Genomic DNA, 21,212 nt, shown 5'->3' with positions numbered 1-21,212 from the left:
ATATATATATATATATATATATATATATATATATATATATATATATATATATATATATATATATATATATTTTATTTTTTTTTAGTTGGATAGTCAACCATTCTTTAAAACTAATTCAGATAAATCTAAGATAATGGATTTTGTAATTTTTTTCCTATTTTGAATAACAAAATTAAACCACTTTTGTTATTAGCCTAATGTGTAGGTCATGTTGTGTTGTTACGATATGGATTACCAGAGATATGGTATGCATGGCGTTATCAATGATAGCATTGGCAGAGGCAGGGTCTCATGCAATTTCTCCCGACTTTCAAGGCTATGGATTGTCTGATCAACCCTCTAAAATAGAGAAAGTTGCATATTATGACCTTTTTGAAGACAACGTTAGCCTGCTTGATGCCTTGGGTATTGAGAAAGTAAGTTTTAGTTGGCTTTCTGATGAAATCTAGAGAAGATCGACTACCCTATTTGGGGGAGATGCCCATATATGATACTATTAGATTTTCTAAATCCATGGAGGTGTTGGGAAAAATACTGGGGGTGGAGGTGGGGGGTGGTGAATCAGTATTTTCAAATCAATAACTTTTTACACTTCATATTCATATTTCTATACGCGACTTTACTGAAAGGAACATGCTTGTGTACGCAATTGTTCTTAAGACAATTAGCATATATCCAGTGAACTTATGATTCAATTAATTCATCGTATGTTTGTCTTCAGCCAGTGCATCAATACTTTATTAAACATTCGATAAACAGTAACCATGTGTTGTAATAAATAAACCATAACACATAAGAAACACACATGAACATTAAGATTTAAGGTAGAAACCCAATGTGGGAGAAAGCCACCTGTTGTCGTCATCTCTGTCTTCTTTTTAATATAAAGAAAAAGTTATTTGCAATCTTGTACTAGTGCAAACTCATACCAATACATAGGCACCCACTTGTAGAAGGCTACAACCTTCACTCGTTCTCCAGCTTCTACTGGAAGGGAGCTACAACCCCCTAGCTCTCGTACTAGCTGATATGATTACCAGTACATAGGCACCGGCATATAGAAGGATACAACCTTCACTCGTTCTCCAACTGCTGCTAGAAGGGAGCTCCAACCCCCTAATATAATCACCAGCTACTACCGACAGGAAGCTTCGACTTCCTCATTGAAGGCTCCAACCCTCAGCATCCTCCATGGACCACGTTTCATCAAATTTTCAGACTGGATCCACCTACTTCAATACATCATAACTTGTAGGCCACGTTTCATCAAATTTTCATACAGGATCCATTATCAACACTTAAGCTTAATATCAAAACTCAAACTGTAACTCATCACTATAACACTGACATTTATCTCTGACACAACTAAATCAATCAATCACTGAAACCCAATCATCAATCACTGAAACTCAATCATCAATCTCTGACATTACTGAAACCCTTAATCATCAATTTTTGATACAACTTAATCATTCACTCAAAACCCAATCAACCGACACTTAATCAAAATTCAACTAATCAACTAGAACAGTCAAATCACTGTAACTAGTACACAGCGTTGAACCCAAAACACTGTATCAACAACCAGACCCAATAGCAACCTTAAAAATCACATGTCAGAATGTATACGCTACTTCAATGAGGACAACTTGTGTGTATACGCCACATTCTATAACTCAACCTGCGTATACCTCTAAATATACTGAATCATAAATCTTTTGAACCAAAAATTGTCCTAACCAAAGACATTATGAATATTTAATGTCGTATTACAGAGTTCTAAATAGATAACAGAAAAGATCACCCTTCTTACTCAATCAATCAGTCAGCCAGACTCAATCTCCTTATACAGTTAGTTTAACTTCAGATCTAATGAAGACATCATTGAAAAATAACAGTAAAATAGCAGCATTGATCAAATAGATCAGTGATTTCTGAAAAACAAGCCCTTCCTTTGCATCCACTACTTGGAAGTGTCGAATCCACATGTATACACACCTTCACCGAGGTGAACCTATGTATAGATATGCAAATAATGAATTATAACTTCGCAACTTTTCAAGATTTCAGATATACCCACATCATAGTATTTAAAGGATAAAATATGCATTAGCACTCAGATCTAGCCTATCCATTATCAGATCATACAATGATAAGTCATTTCAAGTCTCAAGATCCTAATCCATCATTAGTGCATAATTATTTCAGATCTATTAGATCTCATCCATCATCAAACACTTAGGTGCATACTTAGTTCAGATCAAGCAAAGCATCAAAAACCTATAACATGCATATTTGCTTTTGATCTAACTCTTCATAAGATTTTCATCACTCTCACTTTTTCACACTTTGATCTTCACCTCCTTATAAATTTTTAGCATTTTTGAATACCTCGGGTCAAAACCATAGTTATGCCAATGGTATTCTTTGAAGGGATCAATATTATTTTTCGCGCTCATTACTATGGACCAATACCATGGTATGGACCCTTGGTATTCTTTAACCTTAATTTTCCATCCCATACACACTTTTCCTTCTGTGAAATTGTGTGCATACGTGTATGCGCCTTTTATTATGTGTACATGCGTGTATATGCGACTTGGACTAGGTTAAATAGCGTATACAACAGAAAACATTTTCTTTCCTCAATTTCTTGATTCTAATTTGTAATCTTTTGTCCCATCATCCTGTTCTTCTATGTCATTACTTTGTTACCTCTGAATTGACCTGTTACAATGTGAGTTGCCAGCATACATCACTTTATCATTTCTGAACTGACCTGTGGATACATCTGGTTATCTTATATGTGATTTTCCATCAAGGACAACACATGTACCATAATGCCGACAATCTCCTTTATCAAGCTTCTGATTCTGATCTATAAACCTTTGACCCATTATTATGTTCCTTCATTCTGTCACCTCTGATCTGACCTATAGATTCATCTAATTACCATATACTTGTTCTATTACAAGTGATTTGCCATCAAGGACAACACATGCATCATAATGCCAACAATCTCCCCCTTTGGACTTAATGGAAACAACTTTGGTGTTTGGTCACCACAACCTGTAAATAACATCAAGACAAGCACCAAGCTTTTATAAACGTCAAGATACTCTCCAAACACCAAGCTACTCTCCCCCTTTGACATCAAGGTCAAAGGGTTGACCAATGTTAAATGAAGACTTCCATATCTTAACTATTGAGTATGAACATTGGTCGTGCTCCCCCTAGGCACATGCTGAACTCTGATCAAACTCCCCCTTAGTACATGCTGAGATGCACTATATTGTCCATGCTCCCCCTGAGCACATGCAGAGTCTGCAGAAATATTTTTCAAAAGAATAACATGACTCTATAACTCAACTATGTGAGTATGACCTTCCTATCACCAATGACTCATACATACATCAATCTCCCAACCAAGTGGGGATACATATTTGACTCATCCACCCAACCAAGTGGGATTACATATTTGACATGATCTTAAAAGTCCATACATGATTGAATATGACAATTATTACATCATAGGTCTTTACATGACCTTTACATCAAATGATATACATGACATTTATAACAAAGACCAAAGACCTAAACAAGATCATGATAATTATCAGCAACTATCATACACCATATATGATCTGCACCATAAACATCTGTCAGCAGCATCAAGAGTAACAACCTGTATATGTCCATCATCAATTCGCAAGATAAGACAATGTAACTTTAATATCATCAACCTGTGACAAAGTATGTCGTATATAGATATCAACTCATCCTCTTGATCTTATCAAGATCAACTTGCTTTGTTTCCTTAGTAGAAAAAGCCTTAACATAGCCTTCCATGAATCAACTAAGCATATGTCATATCTCCAAGTAGTAATACAAAATCCATTCACATCATATCATATGTATGTGAAAGTACCATAGTCATCATTCATGACCACAACATCATCTTCAAATCATCGTATCAGGAACTTCATGTTCTTTTCACAAGAACCCTCAATATATCAACCATGTATCATCACTAGGGAGTTTTCTAACATCCCACATCTAATAATCATCAACCATGATAATCAACATATGTGAGTATCAAACCTATCATCATAAAGTAAGAAGTCATCATCATTATGTGACTAAGTAAGCCATGTCTCCAAATAGCCATGTCTTCAAATAGTTATGTCTTCATGAAACCTGCAATAACACCATTCTCTTTACCAACCAGCAATATTTACCAATATGAAACTTAAGTAATCATCCATGTATCCAGCATAAAGATAGAAATATGTATCTAGCTTCTCATTAATGTGAAAGGCAAACCATGAGCTCACAGTTCTTTTGTCAAACTTTTTTGATACCATCAAGTGCAACAATCCTCAACCATGTGAGAGCCAAGAAGTATAGGAATCCTCATCCATAATTGCACCATATGAAATTTATGCATCTTTGAAGGCATGATGGCAGAAGCATAACAGAAATGAGTGACACTTAACATCATCAAATAATGAAGATGTGTACTCAAGCTTTGTTCTTGAACTTATGAGGATTACCATGTAAGAAACATAACTATATGCATTATCAAAAGAGTCATCCACAAATCTGATCAGAAGCATCAAAACAACTAAGTGGCTCAAGCAAAGTATCATCTGTGATTTCATCATAGGCAATTCATGACCACAACATAGCATGATGCATCATTTAAACACTTCAACAACATAAGCATCCTCACCATTGATAAGAATCATTATGTACCAAAGACTTCTAAACATAATGCCAACAATGCATTATTAGAAGCATAGCATATTCTCCCCCTAAACTTGTGCCAACTATTCACTGTCAGATCTGATTATTTCATATGTCAATAAGAATCATCAAGGAATCATCATCAACCAGTTATACATCAAGTCATCAACAACTTATGAGGGTAAAAAGCACTTCTAAATAACATCCACAGACTGTAATCATCAACCATCAAAACAGAAAAGACAATTGATAATTGTTTGAACCATATCAAACCCTTTTTCTGAGTCTGTCCCACTGCTTCTTCATCAAACCAACATATACGTGATTGTGCAATTTCGAACTCACGTATATACGCAACTTGTCTTCATAATATCTACATATGAAAATTGGAACACTGAAATTTCATACTTTTAGTTCCTCCTGAGTCTGTTCTAACTATACCTGGTCCTAGAACTTTTGTTGAAACATCAGTTCCAAGAATATCATTATCATGATGGTTCTTCATCAAAGACTCCATTTTACTCTTGTCTCCAGTCATGTGATGAGAACATTTATCTTTTTCTTTGAATGAGAAGATAGCAAGACCACACCTTAGCTGATCTTCATTTTCTTGATTCTTGGTGGATTCATCTTTTTCATATTTTCCGATATAAACGTGCTTATTTGATTGCTTACCATATTTTCTACGGCAATCCATAGACTTGTCCCTGCATTCTTTCACTATATGCCCAAACTTGTTACAAGCATAACATCTTATACGTTTCATATTCCTTCTATAGAAATCAATGGCTCTGTGACCAAACATATTGCAAGAAAAATAATATCCCTTGAAATACCTGGAAGTTGATGATTTTTTGGTGAGACATTTATTAGCTTGAAACATTCGAATTCTACACTTAGTTGCAACATGTCCAAAATTATGACAGATAGAACATTCAACATTATTCATTAGAGGAAATAATTGGTTAACACTTCCATAGTTAGGAGTAAATAATTTTCTTTGAAGACTTTCTTTCCTTGGTTGTTGATGGGGTTGACCTCTTATCTCCTTGTTGAGCTTTTCAGATTTTGCATTAGAATTCCTTGCCTCAGTTTGTAAGCTAGATTCACCTTTAACAGTTTCATGAAAAGCAAGACCATATTTAATGGCAGGAAACCTTTGACTACTAAGAATATTATCTAAAATATTAGTACTACCTTGAAATCATAAAATTTTATCCTTTTCTTCTAATTTACCTTTTAGGATATTTACCTCAACCTAATATTGCTCTTCCTTTTCTAGATACTGCTTCTTCATAATTTCTTCAACTTTTCTTCCTTCTTCCACTTGTTGTCTTAATTTGAGAACCTCATTTTCTTGTTCTTCAAATTCTTGAAGTAGTTCTTCATTCTACTTATTTTAATTTTCAAGATCTTCCTTTAGAGAGACGACCTCAGCTTCAAGACCTTCATAGTAACTGGTTCTTTCTTTAAGTTCCTTGGTTGTTGTATCCTTTTCATTCACTTCATTTCTCAATGATGTCACTTCATCCTGCAGCCTTTGACATTGATCTTCCTTTTCTTTGTACTGCTTCCTTATTTTGTTTCCTTCCTCCAACTAAGTTTTTAACCTGGTAACCTCTTCTTTGTAGGTACAATCCCTTTTGTCAAATAGATCTTGTTGATCTCTAATTTTATCTGTGAGCCTTTTAACTTCTGCCTCTATTAGATTTCTTTCACTTTCACCCATAAGATCAAATTCAGTTGTTTCACTATCACATTCATTATCTTCAATATTGCATGAACAGAGAAATGTATCACCAGAGGACCAAAAATTAGTACCTGATAATTCTTTTTCTTGTTCATCTTCATTCTGAGGTGATTGTCTCTCCCGTTGTCACTGTTCCTTTGAGATGTCTTCTTCTTTTGAGGTGCTTTCTTCTTTTGCTTCTTTCCCATTGTTACAACAGATCTCCTTCAAGTGATCAAGCTTCTGCCAAAGGACCTGCTCTGATACCAATTGTTGGGAAAAATACTAAGGGGGGGTGAATCAATATTTTCAAATCAATAACTTTTTACATTTCATATTTGGATTTATGTGCGCGACTTTAGTGAAAGGAACCTGCATGTGTACGCAACTGTTCTTAATACAATTAGCATATATCCAATGAACTTATGATTCAGTTAATTCATCATATGTTTGTCTTCATCCAGTGCATTAGTACTTTATTAAACATTAGATAAACAGTAACCATGTGCTATAATAAATAAACCATCACACATAAGAAACACACATGAACACCAAGATTTAAGGTGGAAACCCAATGCGAGAGAAAACCACCTATTGTTGTCGTCTCTGTCTTCTTTTTAATATAAAGAAAAAGTTGTTTACAATCTTGTATTGGCGCAGACTCATACCAGTAAGTAGGCACCCACCTACAAAAGGCTAATACCTTCACTCATTCTCCAGCTTCTATTGGAAGGGAGCTACAACCCCCTAGCTCTTGTACTAGCTAATATGATTACTAGTACGTAGGTGTCGGCCTACAGAAGGCTATAACCTTCACTTGTTCTCCACCTGCTACCGGAAGGGAGCTCCAACCCCCTTATCTAATCACCAGCTATTACTAGTAGGAAGTTTCGACTTCCTCACTAAAGGATCCAACCCTCAGCATCCTCCATGGACCACGTTTAATCAAATTTTCAGACTGTATCCACCTGCTTCAATACATCATAGCTTTTAGGCCATGTTTCATCAAATTTTCATACTGGACCCATTATCAACATTTAAGATTAATATCAAAAATCAAACTATAACGCATCACTATAACACTGACATTTATCTCTGACACAACTAAATCAATCAATCACTGAAACCCAATCAACAATCATTGAAACTCAATCATCAATCTCTGGCATTACCGAAACCCTCAATCATCAATTTTTGATACAACTAAATCATTCACTCAAAACCCAATCAACAGACACTTAATCAAAATTCAACTAATCAACTGGAACAGTCAGATCATGGTAACCGTTACACAGAGCTGAACCCAGAACATTGTATCAACAACCAAACCCAACTGCAACCTCAAAAATCATATGTCAGAATATATACGCTAATTTAATGAGGAAACCTGTGTGTATACGCCACTTTTTGTAACTCAACCTAAATATACCTCTAAATATATTGAATCATAAATCTTCTGAACCAAAAATTGTACCAACAAAAGACATTCTGAAGATCTACTATCATATTATAGAGTTCTAAATAGATAACAACAAAGATCACCCTTCTTACTCAATCAGACAGTCAACCAGACTCAATCTCGTTATACAATTAGTTTAACTTCAGATCTAATGAAGACATCATTGACAAGCCGCAGTAAAACAGCAACACTGGTCAGATAGATCAGTCATTTCTAAATAACAAGCCCTTCCTCTACATATGCTACTTGGAAGTGTCGAATCCATGTGTATACACATCTTCATGAAGGCGAACCTACGTATAGATCTGCAAATAATGAGTTATAACTTCATAGCTTTTCAAAACTTCAGATATACCCAGATCATAGTATTTAAAGGATAAAACATGCATTAGCACTCAGATCTAACCTATCCATTATCAGATCATACAATGATAAGTCATTTCAAGTCTCATGATCCTAATCCATCATTAGCGCATAATTATTTGAGATCTATTAGATCTCATCCATCATCAAACACTCAAGTGCACACTTATTTTAGATGAAGCAAAGCATCAAAAACCCATAACATGCATATTTGCTTTTGATCTAACTCTTCATAAGATTTTCATCACTCACACTTTGATCTTCACCTCCTTATATAGTTTTAGCATTTTTCAATACCTTGGGTCAAAACCATAGTTATGTTGATGGTATTCTTTGACAAGATCAATATTCTTTGTCGCGCTCATTACTATGGGCCAATACCATGGTATGGACCCTTGGTATTCTTTAACCTTAATTTTCCATCCCATACACATTTTTCCTCCTATGAAACTACGTGCATATGTGTACGCGCCTTTTATTATGTGTACCCACGTGTATACGTGTCTTGGACTAGGTTAAACAACGTATACAACATAAAACATTCTCTTTCCTCAATTTCTTGATTCTGATCTATAATCCTTTGTCCCATTATCCTGTTCTTCTGTTCATTACTTTGTTACCTCTGAATTGACTTGTTACAATGTGAGTTGTCATCATACATCCCTTTATCATTTTTGAACTGACCTATGGATACATCTGGTTATCTTATATGTGAGTTTCCATCAAGGACAACACATGTACCATAATGCCAACAATCTCCTGTATCAAGCTTATGATTCTGATCCATAAACCTTTGAACCATTATTTTGTTCCATCATTCTGTCACCTTTGATCTGACCTATAGATTCATCTAGTTACCATATACTAGTTCTGTTACAAGTGAGTTGCCATCAAGGACAACACATGCATCATAATTCCAACGGAGTTTGCAAATAAATTGAGGTTTGAACATTCAGAATGTTTTTTACTATGATGTGGATTAGAATTAATCTATGTTAGTTTAAATTGAGACTTTGCACATCAGGTTTTTTTTGGGTTTTAAATATAAAAGTTATGTTGGTTTAATATTAGCAGATGACTTTCTCTATAGATAAAGGTTAAGTTAAGAAGGTTTATGTGGTTTTAAAATTCTAGTTTCTTCTCATACAATTTCAATGTTCTTCAATACTATTTCATATAGATTTATCTTATTTTTAATCTTTTAAATAATTAGAGGTTTTCAGCTAGTGTTTTTATAATCTTTTAATTTTATTCAAAGTGTATGTTGGTTTAACATTTCTATATCTTTTAAGTTTGAGACGAAGATGACCCTATGCTAATTCAAATAACATTGTTTAGGAAATTCTTATTTATATCTTCCAGTCATATATATGAAACTAAGTTTCATAGAGCACACGTCTATTGTGGGGGAGGTTGTTCGAGGAATTATTGCATATTATATTGATCTCTGCCATCCAGATCGAGTGAATAGAATTGTAACGTTGGGTATACTTTACAGTAAACCTGGTGGATTGTCCAGTAATATGGATTTGCCTCCTAAAGGCCTCTATGTTACACATTGGCATGTGATTTTTCTTCCCCTATTTGTTCCAAAATATATACATTAAACAAGGTGTTGTAGCGGCTACAACCACCCTCCAAAAATTTTCCTTAACTTCGTTTTGGAGCCTCCCTACCAACCTTTCACAGCAACATGTCTTTCTTCGTCAAGTACACAAGCTTCAGTGATTTTCTTGCAGAAAGGCAGTCTGTCTATCAGATCTTGATACATTCCCCTCACAGGTTGTTTCTCCGAACTTGGTCCAGCTGCAGGCTGAGCAACTCCTTCAAGAAATTGCACAATTCTGGAAGGAAACCAGCCTTCCCTCCAAAAATTATGCAATTCATTCTGGCAGCCTACTCGGCTCACGAATTGCGCAATTCTCCCAGTCATGCTTCATCCATAAAATTGTGCAATTATTTCCAGCAGGTTTGCTCAGCCTAGGAATTATGCGATCCTGGCCAGCAGTCATCTGCTCTTCCCAGAAATTGCGCAAATCTCCTAGGTAGCCAACCCAGCTCCCATCCAGAAATGCGCATTTTCTCCCAGCACTTGAGCAACCTCTTACATGTGCAGTTGGGTTGACCAATTCCACCTAGGACCAAGGAAACTTGACTTGCATGCATGGCTTGCTTTTCCTGGAATAGCAAAAGGCAACATGAAAAAAGCATCCCTTAATTCAGGGATCTATTTTTAGTAGCTAAAGGTTTCATGCAAAGATCGTTTTAGAATCTTTCCTCCAAGTGTCGCTTTTTCCTAGATTTGTGGCATGCACGTCATGAGCCCAAACTTATTTATTCGACAGATCAAAGCTCATTCTTTCACATCGACCTTGGAGCTCTGAAATCCCACAACACATCCAAGACTCTTCGACACATCTGACTCAGTTATTCACAGGTAAGTGGTCTCAACTTGTCTTTTTCAGCATTTTTGTCGCTTTTTGTGTTTTCGCTTGTGTGAGTGTTGTTTGCTTGATTCATTTGAATGCTTGTTGTCATTTACATGCATACTAGCTTGTACTAGCACCATTTCAATTTTCGTTTCTATCTCACTATTGTCACATGCATGAAACTGTTTTGCATGAATGGTCATCGATTCGGTGACTCACTTCACCCACACGCATGTTGTTCTATTTTCTGATTCTTTCATTCACTGTTTGCATGCATGATCATTTTCTTCTGCTTACACTCAGTATCGCCATGCAATCTCTTTCACATTTGCTTTTAGTTGCCCGTCGGTGGGTCTAGGCAACCTTGTTCTGGACTCTGCCTCACCAAGACAGCGTTACGCAATCCTGAGAGGGAAGGCTTTGCCTTCCTCTCTAGAAATGCGCATTTCTACCTAGCAGTTGTTCCCTAGACCTGCTTTGTGCAATCCTGAAGGACAGTGACTGTTGTCCCAGAAAATTACGCAATGTAGTGACTGAGCCTGCAATCATTGCCAGCTGGAATTGCGCATTGCACAATTCCAGTAGTCAGCAGTCAGCCTGGATTGTGCATTGTGAAATTCCAGTAGCCAGTCAACCTGGATTGCGCATTGCACAATTCCAGCAGCAAGTTAGCCTCCTTAGACATCCCATACTGCCTTTTGTGCAGTTCTGATAGCCAGTCACCCAGCCTCCAAGAAGAAATTGTGCAATCTTTGCCTATCAATCCCCAAGTTTGTGTTATGTCATTCCCCAAATATGCTTTAGTTTTCGCTAACAGATTTCTTGCCATGCATGTTGCTTTGTCTCTAGATCTTTCAGGTGTTCACCTGCCTCTTTGCAGTTCAAGATCAATGGCCTCCAAGGGAGAAGGATCAAAGAACACGGATGGAAGTGCAATTGGAGTAGCAGCTGAGTGAGTGTCCTCAAGTCTACCGATCTATGAAGATACCATGTTGATTCTAGACAAGGACATCAAACTGAAATGGCAAGAGGCCAATGACGCATTTACAGGCACATTTGGGGAATACCTCGAAGACCGCCAGGTATACGTGAACATTCACAAGTCTCGCTTGTACTAGATTGCATGCAGATACCCCATGTTCCCATGAGCAGACATGATACATTGGATCGTCTCACACACTAACCCCGAGACGATAACCTTGAGCAGTGTCAGCGGGACAAATATTGCAACCTTCAGGGCAGAGGATTATGATGAGATGTATCATATGTCGGAGCTTGTGACTATCATGGAGACTCCCTTCAGCTTACCCAGCAACAATGCCAACTCCAGAGACATTCTGAAGAATTGGGTAAAGGAGCCAGCTAGATTCAGGATGACACCCAACCAAATCTACAAGATGAAGATACTGCGGAAGGCATATCAATACTTGGTCATTTTTGCATGTCGACTGTATGGCCAAGAAAGCACAAAAACCTTCCCACTCAGTTGGGTGATCGCGCTGGTCCAACTGGCCAGAGAGGGCAAACCATGCAACTGGTATGGTATGTTGGCTCATCAAGTGAAGGAAAAGGTAATGAGGGTTCGACATCCGCCCAAAGGTATGCAAGCAGAAATCTACATGTCCACCTATATCCTAGATGCAATATGTGCCTGACAGGAGTTCCTGGGCTTGAAGTGGGCATGGTCAGTAGCAGAGACTGCTGTGAACACTTATTGTAAGTTGTTGTCTGAATGCAGCTTCAGAGGAGTTATCACATGATTGTCTGATCATTTTGTCACCCCGATCTACAAGACAATATTCGAACAGGATCCACCCTGCATGTCGAAGGTAGCAATGGAGGCATTGATAGACATTGTTGATTGGTATGCCTCACTGTCTGGCACCTTCATACGAATGTACAGTGCAGAGAAGCCTCTGCATGTTCTATCGAAGTTTTCCTTGGACATACTCGTCATGCAGGAAGTAGCATATCACATCTTGGCAGGATTGACAGCTAGACTGCACCGAAAGAAGAAGGCACCTTGGCCTGCTCTTCCATTGCAAATTGGGTTATATGAGATCCGGAGTTTCAAGAATGCAGATGTTGAAGCAGAGCAGATGAATAAGTATCCATTTGACCTCCAAAGTTACAATCCGTATGACCCACATTGTCTTGTGAAAGATCATTGCACGAGAGTACAGTTCAACTGGATCCACGGGGCATTTCATTGGGCAGAGGAGGACCCATGGAGATATTGCTACAGTTTCTCCAGACCCAATGAACAGGTTAGATTTGTTGTGGAGGGGTTAGTGAAGAAACGTGAAGCAGCATCCCAAAGAGCACCAGAAGCAGTAGAGGTGAACATACCAGTGCGCAACAAGGGCAAGAGGAAGATTATTGATCGCATGGAGGAAGAGCAAAGCTGCAAGTTCCGAGAAAATCCACTTATAGAGAAGGTATCTATGGTTATAGAGGTGAAGAGGCAATAGCGCGATAAGTGAATCACGCAAAGGTAGAGGGAGAAACAAAGAATGGAGGAAACAGAGAAGCAGTTGCATGAGTTGAAGGAGCAACTCCGAAAGGAACAAGAGTTGCACAAACAGGAGAGGGAAGCGCAGCAGTAACAGGTACAGCAGGGGATGCAACATGTGAAGATGGATGAAACAGCACCCATACAGGTAGTGCACTCATCAGAACAGCTGACATCAGGTAGACAGGGTGAACCATTGCAGGAGCAAGACTTCGCTCGTGAGATGGAGCAAGCACTTCAACAGTTGGATACGGATATGGAGGAACATGAATTGGAACAAGACATTGACCTCATGCCTCATCACCAAGAGGTTGACTTACCCACTTCACCACATCTAGAAGATGAGCAAGTCTCAAGTGACCAAGGAGGCACTGAGATCCTTGGAGATCAACCGGAAGGAGAGATGCACAACATCTCATTCAAGGAATCTCAACATAGAGTTGTGCAGTATCGCAGAGTGTCGACTCCAGATGATCATACATCTCATGCGCAAGTTGAGGAATGAGTGATCGTGTCTGACATGCACAAACATCTAACAGCCTTAGCTGACGCTACCATAGTGTATACCGAAACCACTAGATCAAGTGTTTGCTTTCTGATAGCTAAGAATGAGCTAATGGCTAAGGAACTACAGACGGCCAAGCAAGGAGGAGATTTGGTTACAACATCCGCCTGAGTAGAACTAAAGAAGGCAATATTAGATGAAGTATTGTCCCTTGACATAGTCATGCGGGCATTGTATTACAAGTTTGGTACTGTGCACAAGGCAGTCATCCATTTCAATGGATGGCAACAGCGATGTGTAAGAAGAGCATGTATCTTGGTGAATGTGCATGTTGTTGTTGATTACATGTAAACATGGACAATCAGATACATGGGAGCCCTGCTTCACTTGCCTAAGATGATGAAGTCTAGAGCGGCTGAGCTGAAGGCATGTATCTAGAGTAAGATCCAGAACTATGAAGAGCACCCGTAGCTCATCACTAATATACAGGCTTCCCATGTACGTGTATTCAAGAGTATGGATGTTGTGGTCCCCGCACATGCGATCCCATCTATTGGGACTCTCACCTTGGCGAAGACAAAGGCACAGGTCTGATTAGAGCTTGACTCGTACTTTGACGAGTTGATGTGCATTGCTACCAATCCAGACTTGCCCATCAATACAGACATCATGCAAAAGTATGTTGCTGGTCAAGTCGCATTGAAGACAATGATGCACATGCTTTCAGATAAGTAAGATAGAGGAGCCCGAGCAGTGTACATGTATGATATGGAGGCAAGAGTCATGTTCCAGAAAGATGTCACCTTGGAGCACATGGACACCATCGTGGACTATCAGTCTTGGCATCAGTACACTACTGTCAACCACAATGAAGATGTCGAAGAATTGATCTTCCAACAGTTGTCTAATTCATAGTGATGTCTAGCATGGCTTTCTCAAGCCATTTTGTCTCACATGGGTACATGTGCATTGTAATGTAACATCTTGTCAAGTGTAAGTTCAAGTGTCGATAATTGGATGTAACAGTCATAGAGTAGATGAAGAGTCAAGAGGATAGATGAACTGTCATAAAGGGGAATGTCAAGGGTCACCCCACCCTTTGTTATAAATAGTCCCTCATATATCATTGTATAGGCTTTTGGTCAGCCAAGCTTTTGATAAGACTATCTTGGAGAGATCTTGGACAGTATTGTAACGAGCCTTGGGTTCTCCACTGCGCAGAGCTAATACATCTCTTTGGAGGAGCAGGTGGTTGTCATTGTAACGTTCTGTTGTCAGAACTAGCAGTTGGACATGGATGTATTGTATGATTGTAACTTACACTTCTTAAGATAACAAGAGCTAGCACGTTTCATGCATATGTTGTATTGTATTCTATGCTATCTAGTTTACTCTAAATGATATATGTATATGTTTTCTTATGCATGCATGTATAGCTTTCTATGTATGTATGTAGGAATATTTTTGAAATGTGATGTTGGTTTAACCATCACTTTGGATTGCTAGCTAACTTGCCTTCCATGTTGTAAGGCATCTTTGCTCATGTGTTCCCTTCTTAACTCTGTGCTATCATAGGTTTCCAAGGGGTGCACTCATCTCAACCCCCATGTGGTAGAACCTATCATGCACCTTCCTTGGCTCACTCTATATGTCACACCCTTGCTACCAACAGAGTTATCTTACTTGCCTCTGTGTGAAATCACTATTAAGGCATTACTATACGACCCACTTCTAGGACTCCTACACCAAACAATCTGAGGTCTAATTGGGACTTCCTACCGGGGATATCCCCTAACATGTTGGCGGGTCCAACACTGTCAAAATTTCTAGCGCTAGAAGGAGGGCGAGATGACAAGTTCTGTCCTCTCATCCTGTTTTGAACCTTTGCATATCTATCATGGATTCTTTCACTCTTCTCCCTCCATGATGTTTTTTGAATCACGAAGATGTCACCATCACGAGGGAGTTCTTTGATCTCTTGTCCACTTACACATATGATGGTGAAGGCGAAGTGGTCTAGCCTGAGTTCTTACATGACTTTCTTTCCATGCTTCATGAGGAAGATGGATGTTTTGACGAACAGACCAGTTTGTTGCTTGCATACACACTTCGTGAATCTCCACATCAGTGGTTGTGCAACCTACCGGCTGACAGTGTGCACTCACTTGAGCACTTTTTTGATCTCATTGAAGACACTTTCTATCATTTTGATCTAGACCATCTTGACCAAAAACTGTTACAACAATGAAAGGCTCCGCATGAATGGACTATAGATTTTTGGCAACACTTCCATGATTTTCAGTTTCAAGCTCCGAAGAGCTAGATGAAATTTTTCTATCTTTGGGACTGATTCAAGTACTGTGTTAATAAATATTCTCGTCCCAAGAAGAAGTTCGAAATCAAACCTCGCTCAGTATTCTTCAGTGATGGAGTTGCGCAATCACAGACGGATGTCATCACTGTCACAAGTGATTTTCCATCATCCCCTCATCAAACAAATCCACCACTGCAGAATGATGTTGAAGATCATGCTCACACACCTGTTCAGTTGTCACATTCTCCCAACATCACTTCGCTTAATTTTCGCGCAAATTTGGTTGTGAGTCCATCGAGTTGTCACATGAATTTTGTTTCACAACCTCTGTCTTCGTACTCGGCTAATCCTTCGGATATTGTCTTGTGTTCTTCCATTCTGGACTCTACACTTGTTGTGAACGAGGATCAATCCACTAACGGGGCTGGTGTTGCACAACCAACATGCGTTGTCATTCATGAAGAGTATGACTGGGAGCTTGAGCATCAACACTCGACGAAGGATGACTCCTTTCCGTCTGAGCCTCCTCCATTCTTTCCTGAAATCTTTGGTGAACCTGCCATCCATGATTTCGCATGTGTATCTTCATCCACAGATGCACCCATTGTTGATCACTTGTAGGATACATGGATGTCAGTCCATCATCCGACAATGGAGAGGATAAGTTATTCATCAAAAATCCACTTGATTTTTCATCTACCTTTTCCGAAAACAAAGAGGATGAATTTGTTCACTTCTCATCCACCCCTCTGTTTAATTCATCATATCATGAGGATGTCGATGAAATCGTTGATTTTTTTGATTGTGGCTATCGTGATCCATTTACTCCCATATTCGATCACGATCATATTTCTATCACAGTTTATTTTTCAAAGCCACCGGTTCTGATGATCTATCTGACGATGAAACCCAAGACTGTCGAAGCACTTCAGCCAAGGCTCCTCATCACTCATTTATATGCATTGAAGATCAATCTCACACACAAATCATACTTCCTTCACTTGAACTGCACAATCCCATCGCTCATGCATTGGAGGAATCTTACATCAAAAGCACACATGCACGACGCAAGTTGTCTTTGTTTCTTTCGTTTGCTTGCATGTCACAGTCAAGAGTATGTGTATGCTTCAAAGTTGCACGCAGTGTCGCACAGCATCGTGATAATTCCACAGACTTCTCGTCATGCACTTGCACTCACTTATGTCCCGTGGACACTTTTAAACATAAAGTGTGTTTCATTGTTATATCTTTCTTGCTTGCTGGTCTGCACAACTGGGTTGCTCGTGGACCAAGCCTTCACCAACATGGGTCAACCAATGCGTTGGTGATTGCATTGGAAATATCATTTCACGTGATCAGGCCCATGCACCGTTGGCTTAGGAGTAGGAGTAGTGTTTTCTTTCAGTTCATTTGCTTGCATGCTTGTTTTCTTACTTGTTTTGTTTGTTTGTTTTTCTGCTTTCTTGTTTTCTTACTCACTTTTCTTTTGCATTCACTTCTGCTTCTGCTTTGCTTTGTTGTTTGTTCACTTTTTTTGGTCGTAGGTTAGTTTCGCATGAAACCATGTGTGACTCTTGAAACAAGTTGGGTAAAGTACAAGAGGCTTTGTACTTCTATCACTACTTGGTTATCTATCGTCCTGCCTCTGTATGAAGAACTTGTTACTTTTAGTTTGTGATATGTCGAAGGAAAATACATATTTTTCGAGGTGAACCTTGGTGAAAACATAACGCATGCATGCTAACTAGTGTCACCTACTCTAGTTGGTTGTTCTTGGGTTAACCCTTGTCAGCTCAGTCAAGTAGAGTAAGGTGAGGGGGGGAACATTAACAAGAACGTCAGAGGTATATAATAAACTAATTATCTGAAGGAACAACCTCTTCTGCTCTCAATAAGTCAGGATCCCTCTTCCGCCTCTAAAATGAATTAGTGTTATGCACAGTTGTGAAAATGAAAAAATAAAAAGAATGAAAAGTGAAAATTTCAAAAAATGAAAAATGAATAAGGCGAAAGAAGAGAAAGGCTTCTTGCGTAGAGAGATGATGCAAGTAACTCTGTCGGCGTATTGACCAACTTGTAGTGGAGCGATGCTTTTGTTCCTGCATGACTCCGCCGAGGTACTGTCCAGGCCTGTTGGCAGCAGAGCAACACCAAAGATGAAACTAAGACTCTGACGATTATATTGCTTATTCACCAATATACCCCTAAACCCCAATCGAAAGAACTGTGTTGCCTTGGCTTGGAATGTGTGTTAATCGACCAAGAGTTTGGCAGATGCTACATCTTACAATCAGGCTAGTGTGAAACCAAGACGAACTAAGAACTGAACAATACTTCCAGAGGTGTTAGACTTGTTTTTCATGAACAAGGTCCATTCAGAGAGTTGGAGTTCTACCAGTGTGTCGCCAAGTGTTGTAGCGGCTACAACCACCCTCCAAAATTTTGCCTTAGCTTCATTTTGGAGCCTCCCTACCAACCTTTCACAGTAGCATGTCTTGCTTCGTCAAGTACACAAGCTTCAGTGATTTTCTTGCAAAAAGGTAGTCTGTCTATCAGAGCTTGATGCATTCCCCTCACAAGATGTTTCTCCGGACTTGGTCTAGCTGCAAGCTGAGCAGCTCCTTCAAGAAATTGCACAATTCTAGAGGGAAACCAGCATTCCCTCTAGAAATTGCGCAATTCAGTTTGGCAACCTGTTGGGCTCCAAAATTGCGCAATTCTGTCAGTCAGGATTCATATAGAAAATTGTGCATTTCTTCCCAGCGGGGCTACTCAGCCCAGGAATTGAGCAATCCTGGGCAGCAGCTAGCCTAGCTCCCATCTAGGAATGCTCATTTTCTCCTAGAAGTTGAGAAAACTCTTGCATGTGCAATTGGGTTGACCAGTTCCACCTGGGACCAAGAAAACTTGACTTGCATACATGGCTTGCTTTCCCGAAATAGCAAAAGGCAACATGCAAAAAGCATCCCTTGATTCAAGGAGCTATTTTTAGCAGCTGGAGGTTTCATGCAAAAATCGTTTTATAATTTCTCCTCCAAGTGTCGGTTTTTCCAAGATTTGTGGCATGCGCGTCACGAGCCCAAAATTATTTATTAGACACATCAGAGCTCATTCTTTCACATCAACCTTGGAGCTTTGACATCCCACAGCACATCCAGGACTCTTCAACACATCTGGCTCAGCTATTCACGAGTAAGTGGTCTCAACTTGTCTTTTTCAGCATTTATGTCGTTTTTTGGTGTTTTCACTTGTGTGTGTGATGTTCGCTTGATTTATTTGAATGCTTTTTTTCGTTTACATGCATAATAGCTTGTACTAGCACCATTTCATTTTTCGTTTCTATCTCACTGCTTTTGCATGCATGAAACTGTTTTGCACGAACAGTCGTCGATTTAACAACTCGCTTCACCCACATGCATGTTGTTTCGTTTTTTGAATCTTTCATTCATTTTTTGCATGCACGATCATTTTCTTTTGCTTACACTCAGTATCGCCATGCAATTGCTTTCACATTTGCTTTCAGTTGCCCGTCGATGGGTCTGGGCAGCCTTGGCCCGAACTCTACCTCACCAAGAAATCATTGTGCAATCCTGAGAGGGAAGGCTCTGCCTTCCTCTCCAGAAATGCACATTTCTTCCCAACAGTTTTTCCCTAGGCCTACTTTGTGCAATCCTAAGGGACAGTGATTGTTGGCCCAGAAAATTGTGCAATGTAGTCACTAAGCCTGCATCCATTGCCAGCTGGAATTGCGCATTACACAATTCCAGTAGTCAGCAGTCAGCCTAGATTGTGCATTGCTAAATTCCAGCAGCTAGTCAACCTCCCTAGATAGCCTAGACTGCCTTTTGCACAGTTTTGGAAGCCAGTCACCCAGCCTCCCTGAAGAAATTGCACAACCTTTTCCTATCAATCCCCAGGTATGTGTTATGTCATTCCCTGAATTTTCTTTGGTTTTCACTAACAGATTTCTTGCCATGAATGTCAATTTGTCTCCAGATCTTTTAGTTGTTCACTCGCCTCTTAGCAGTTTAGGATCAATGGCCTCCAAGGGAGCAAGATCAAAGGACACTAACAAAAGTGCAACTAGAGCAGCAGTTGAGTGAGTGTTGGCTTAATGTGTCCTGACCCAGGTTCAGAGTTAGTTTTGCCAAACAAATCCCTACACTATTGACCCTTTTGGCATCAATCTGTGGAGCGCAGACTGAAGTCTCACCCGAAGCAATATGGGGGGATGCTGGAACCAAGTTTATGCACCCATAGATTAGTGTAATGTTGTTTTATTCCCTAAATCTGCCTTCGTGCAGATCGATAAGCCTTTAGGGCTTATTGATATAACTCCCTTTAATCAACCTCTAGACCTTCATGAAGGTCTATGACTATCTTTCGCGAACACTAGACAGGTGAATCAACTACTTACGCGCCTCTGTGATTACTCTTAATCCTGTATTTACCCAGATTAGCCTAAGCATTGAGAAATTTAACATGCAATAAGATATGCTTCACGTAAATAGTTAATATTAAGTGTGTTCATATAACAACATCAATTATGTAAAGTCGCGCATCAATACAATATTACTTCATAAACCCATCATTCATTATAGCATAAAAGCGCATTCATTCATAACATAAGTAAATAGATAAAACACAAGAATTTCTCAAATAATCTCTTTATTAATACTTCAGTTCTGCTTATAGACTCAAGACTTCCCTGCGCACTCAGCTGCAAGGGTCCGCGTACTCATTTGTGAACTCCACTCTAGGCCTCTGCGCACACAACTATAGAGCCTCTCTTCTACTCTAAAACTTCTTTGCTCTTTTCTCTACTGACCCATTACATTCCCCTTCATCATTGATACTACTTCTTGCCTTAGACATCCTAGGACACACATTTTTATACAATCCCATGGTCTGCGGACCATGTGTAGATCTTCAAAATCAGACTCAACTTACATAAAAGAAGGGTAAAATACTTTATGACACTTTACTATCTACACACTCCGCGACCATAACTTGTGGAGACTTTACATTTTATACAACAAAACTTGGGATTTTTGCCCCAAAACTAACCCTAGGGGACCCTATCCCAACAGGCCCCCAACACAAGATCATGACTGGCCCTCGAGTCACTTTACTAGTGTGGAGATATTACTTCAGA

The 21,212-nt window shown here is 39.1% G+C and overlaps 1 protein-coding gene across 1 annotated transcript in view; it reads left to right on the top strand.

Moving 5' to 3' along the window:
- The first annotated feature begins 251 nt into the window (after window positions 1–251).
- LOC149261650 (uncharacterized) overlaps window positions 252–21,212 on the top strand; it is a 40,195-nt gene continuing 19,234 nt past the window's right edge. The window contains exon 1 of the mRNA XM_089370193.1: window positions 252–416. Coding sequence (XP_089226319.1) covers window positions 252–416 — 165 coding nt within the window. The remainder of the gene's footprint in view (window positions 417–21,212) is intronic.

This window comes from Pinus tabuliformis, chromosome 6 (assembly GCF_031772625.1).
Source record: "Pinus tabuliformis cultivar Carrire ecotype Pingquan chromosome 6, CPIR1, whole genome shotgun sequence".
Classification (NCBI taxonomy): domain Eukaryota; kingdom Viridiplantae; phylum Streptophyta; class Pinopsida; order Pinales; family Pinaceae; genus Pinus; species Pinus tabuliformis.
This window is presented reverse-complemented; position numbering and strand designations above follow the sequence as displayed.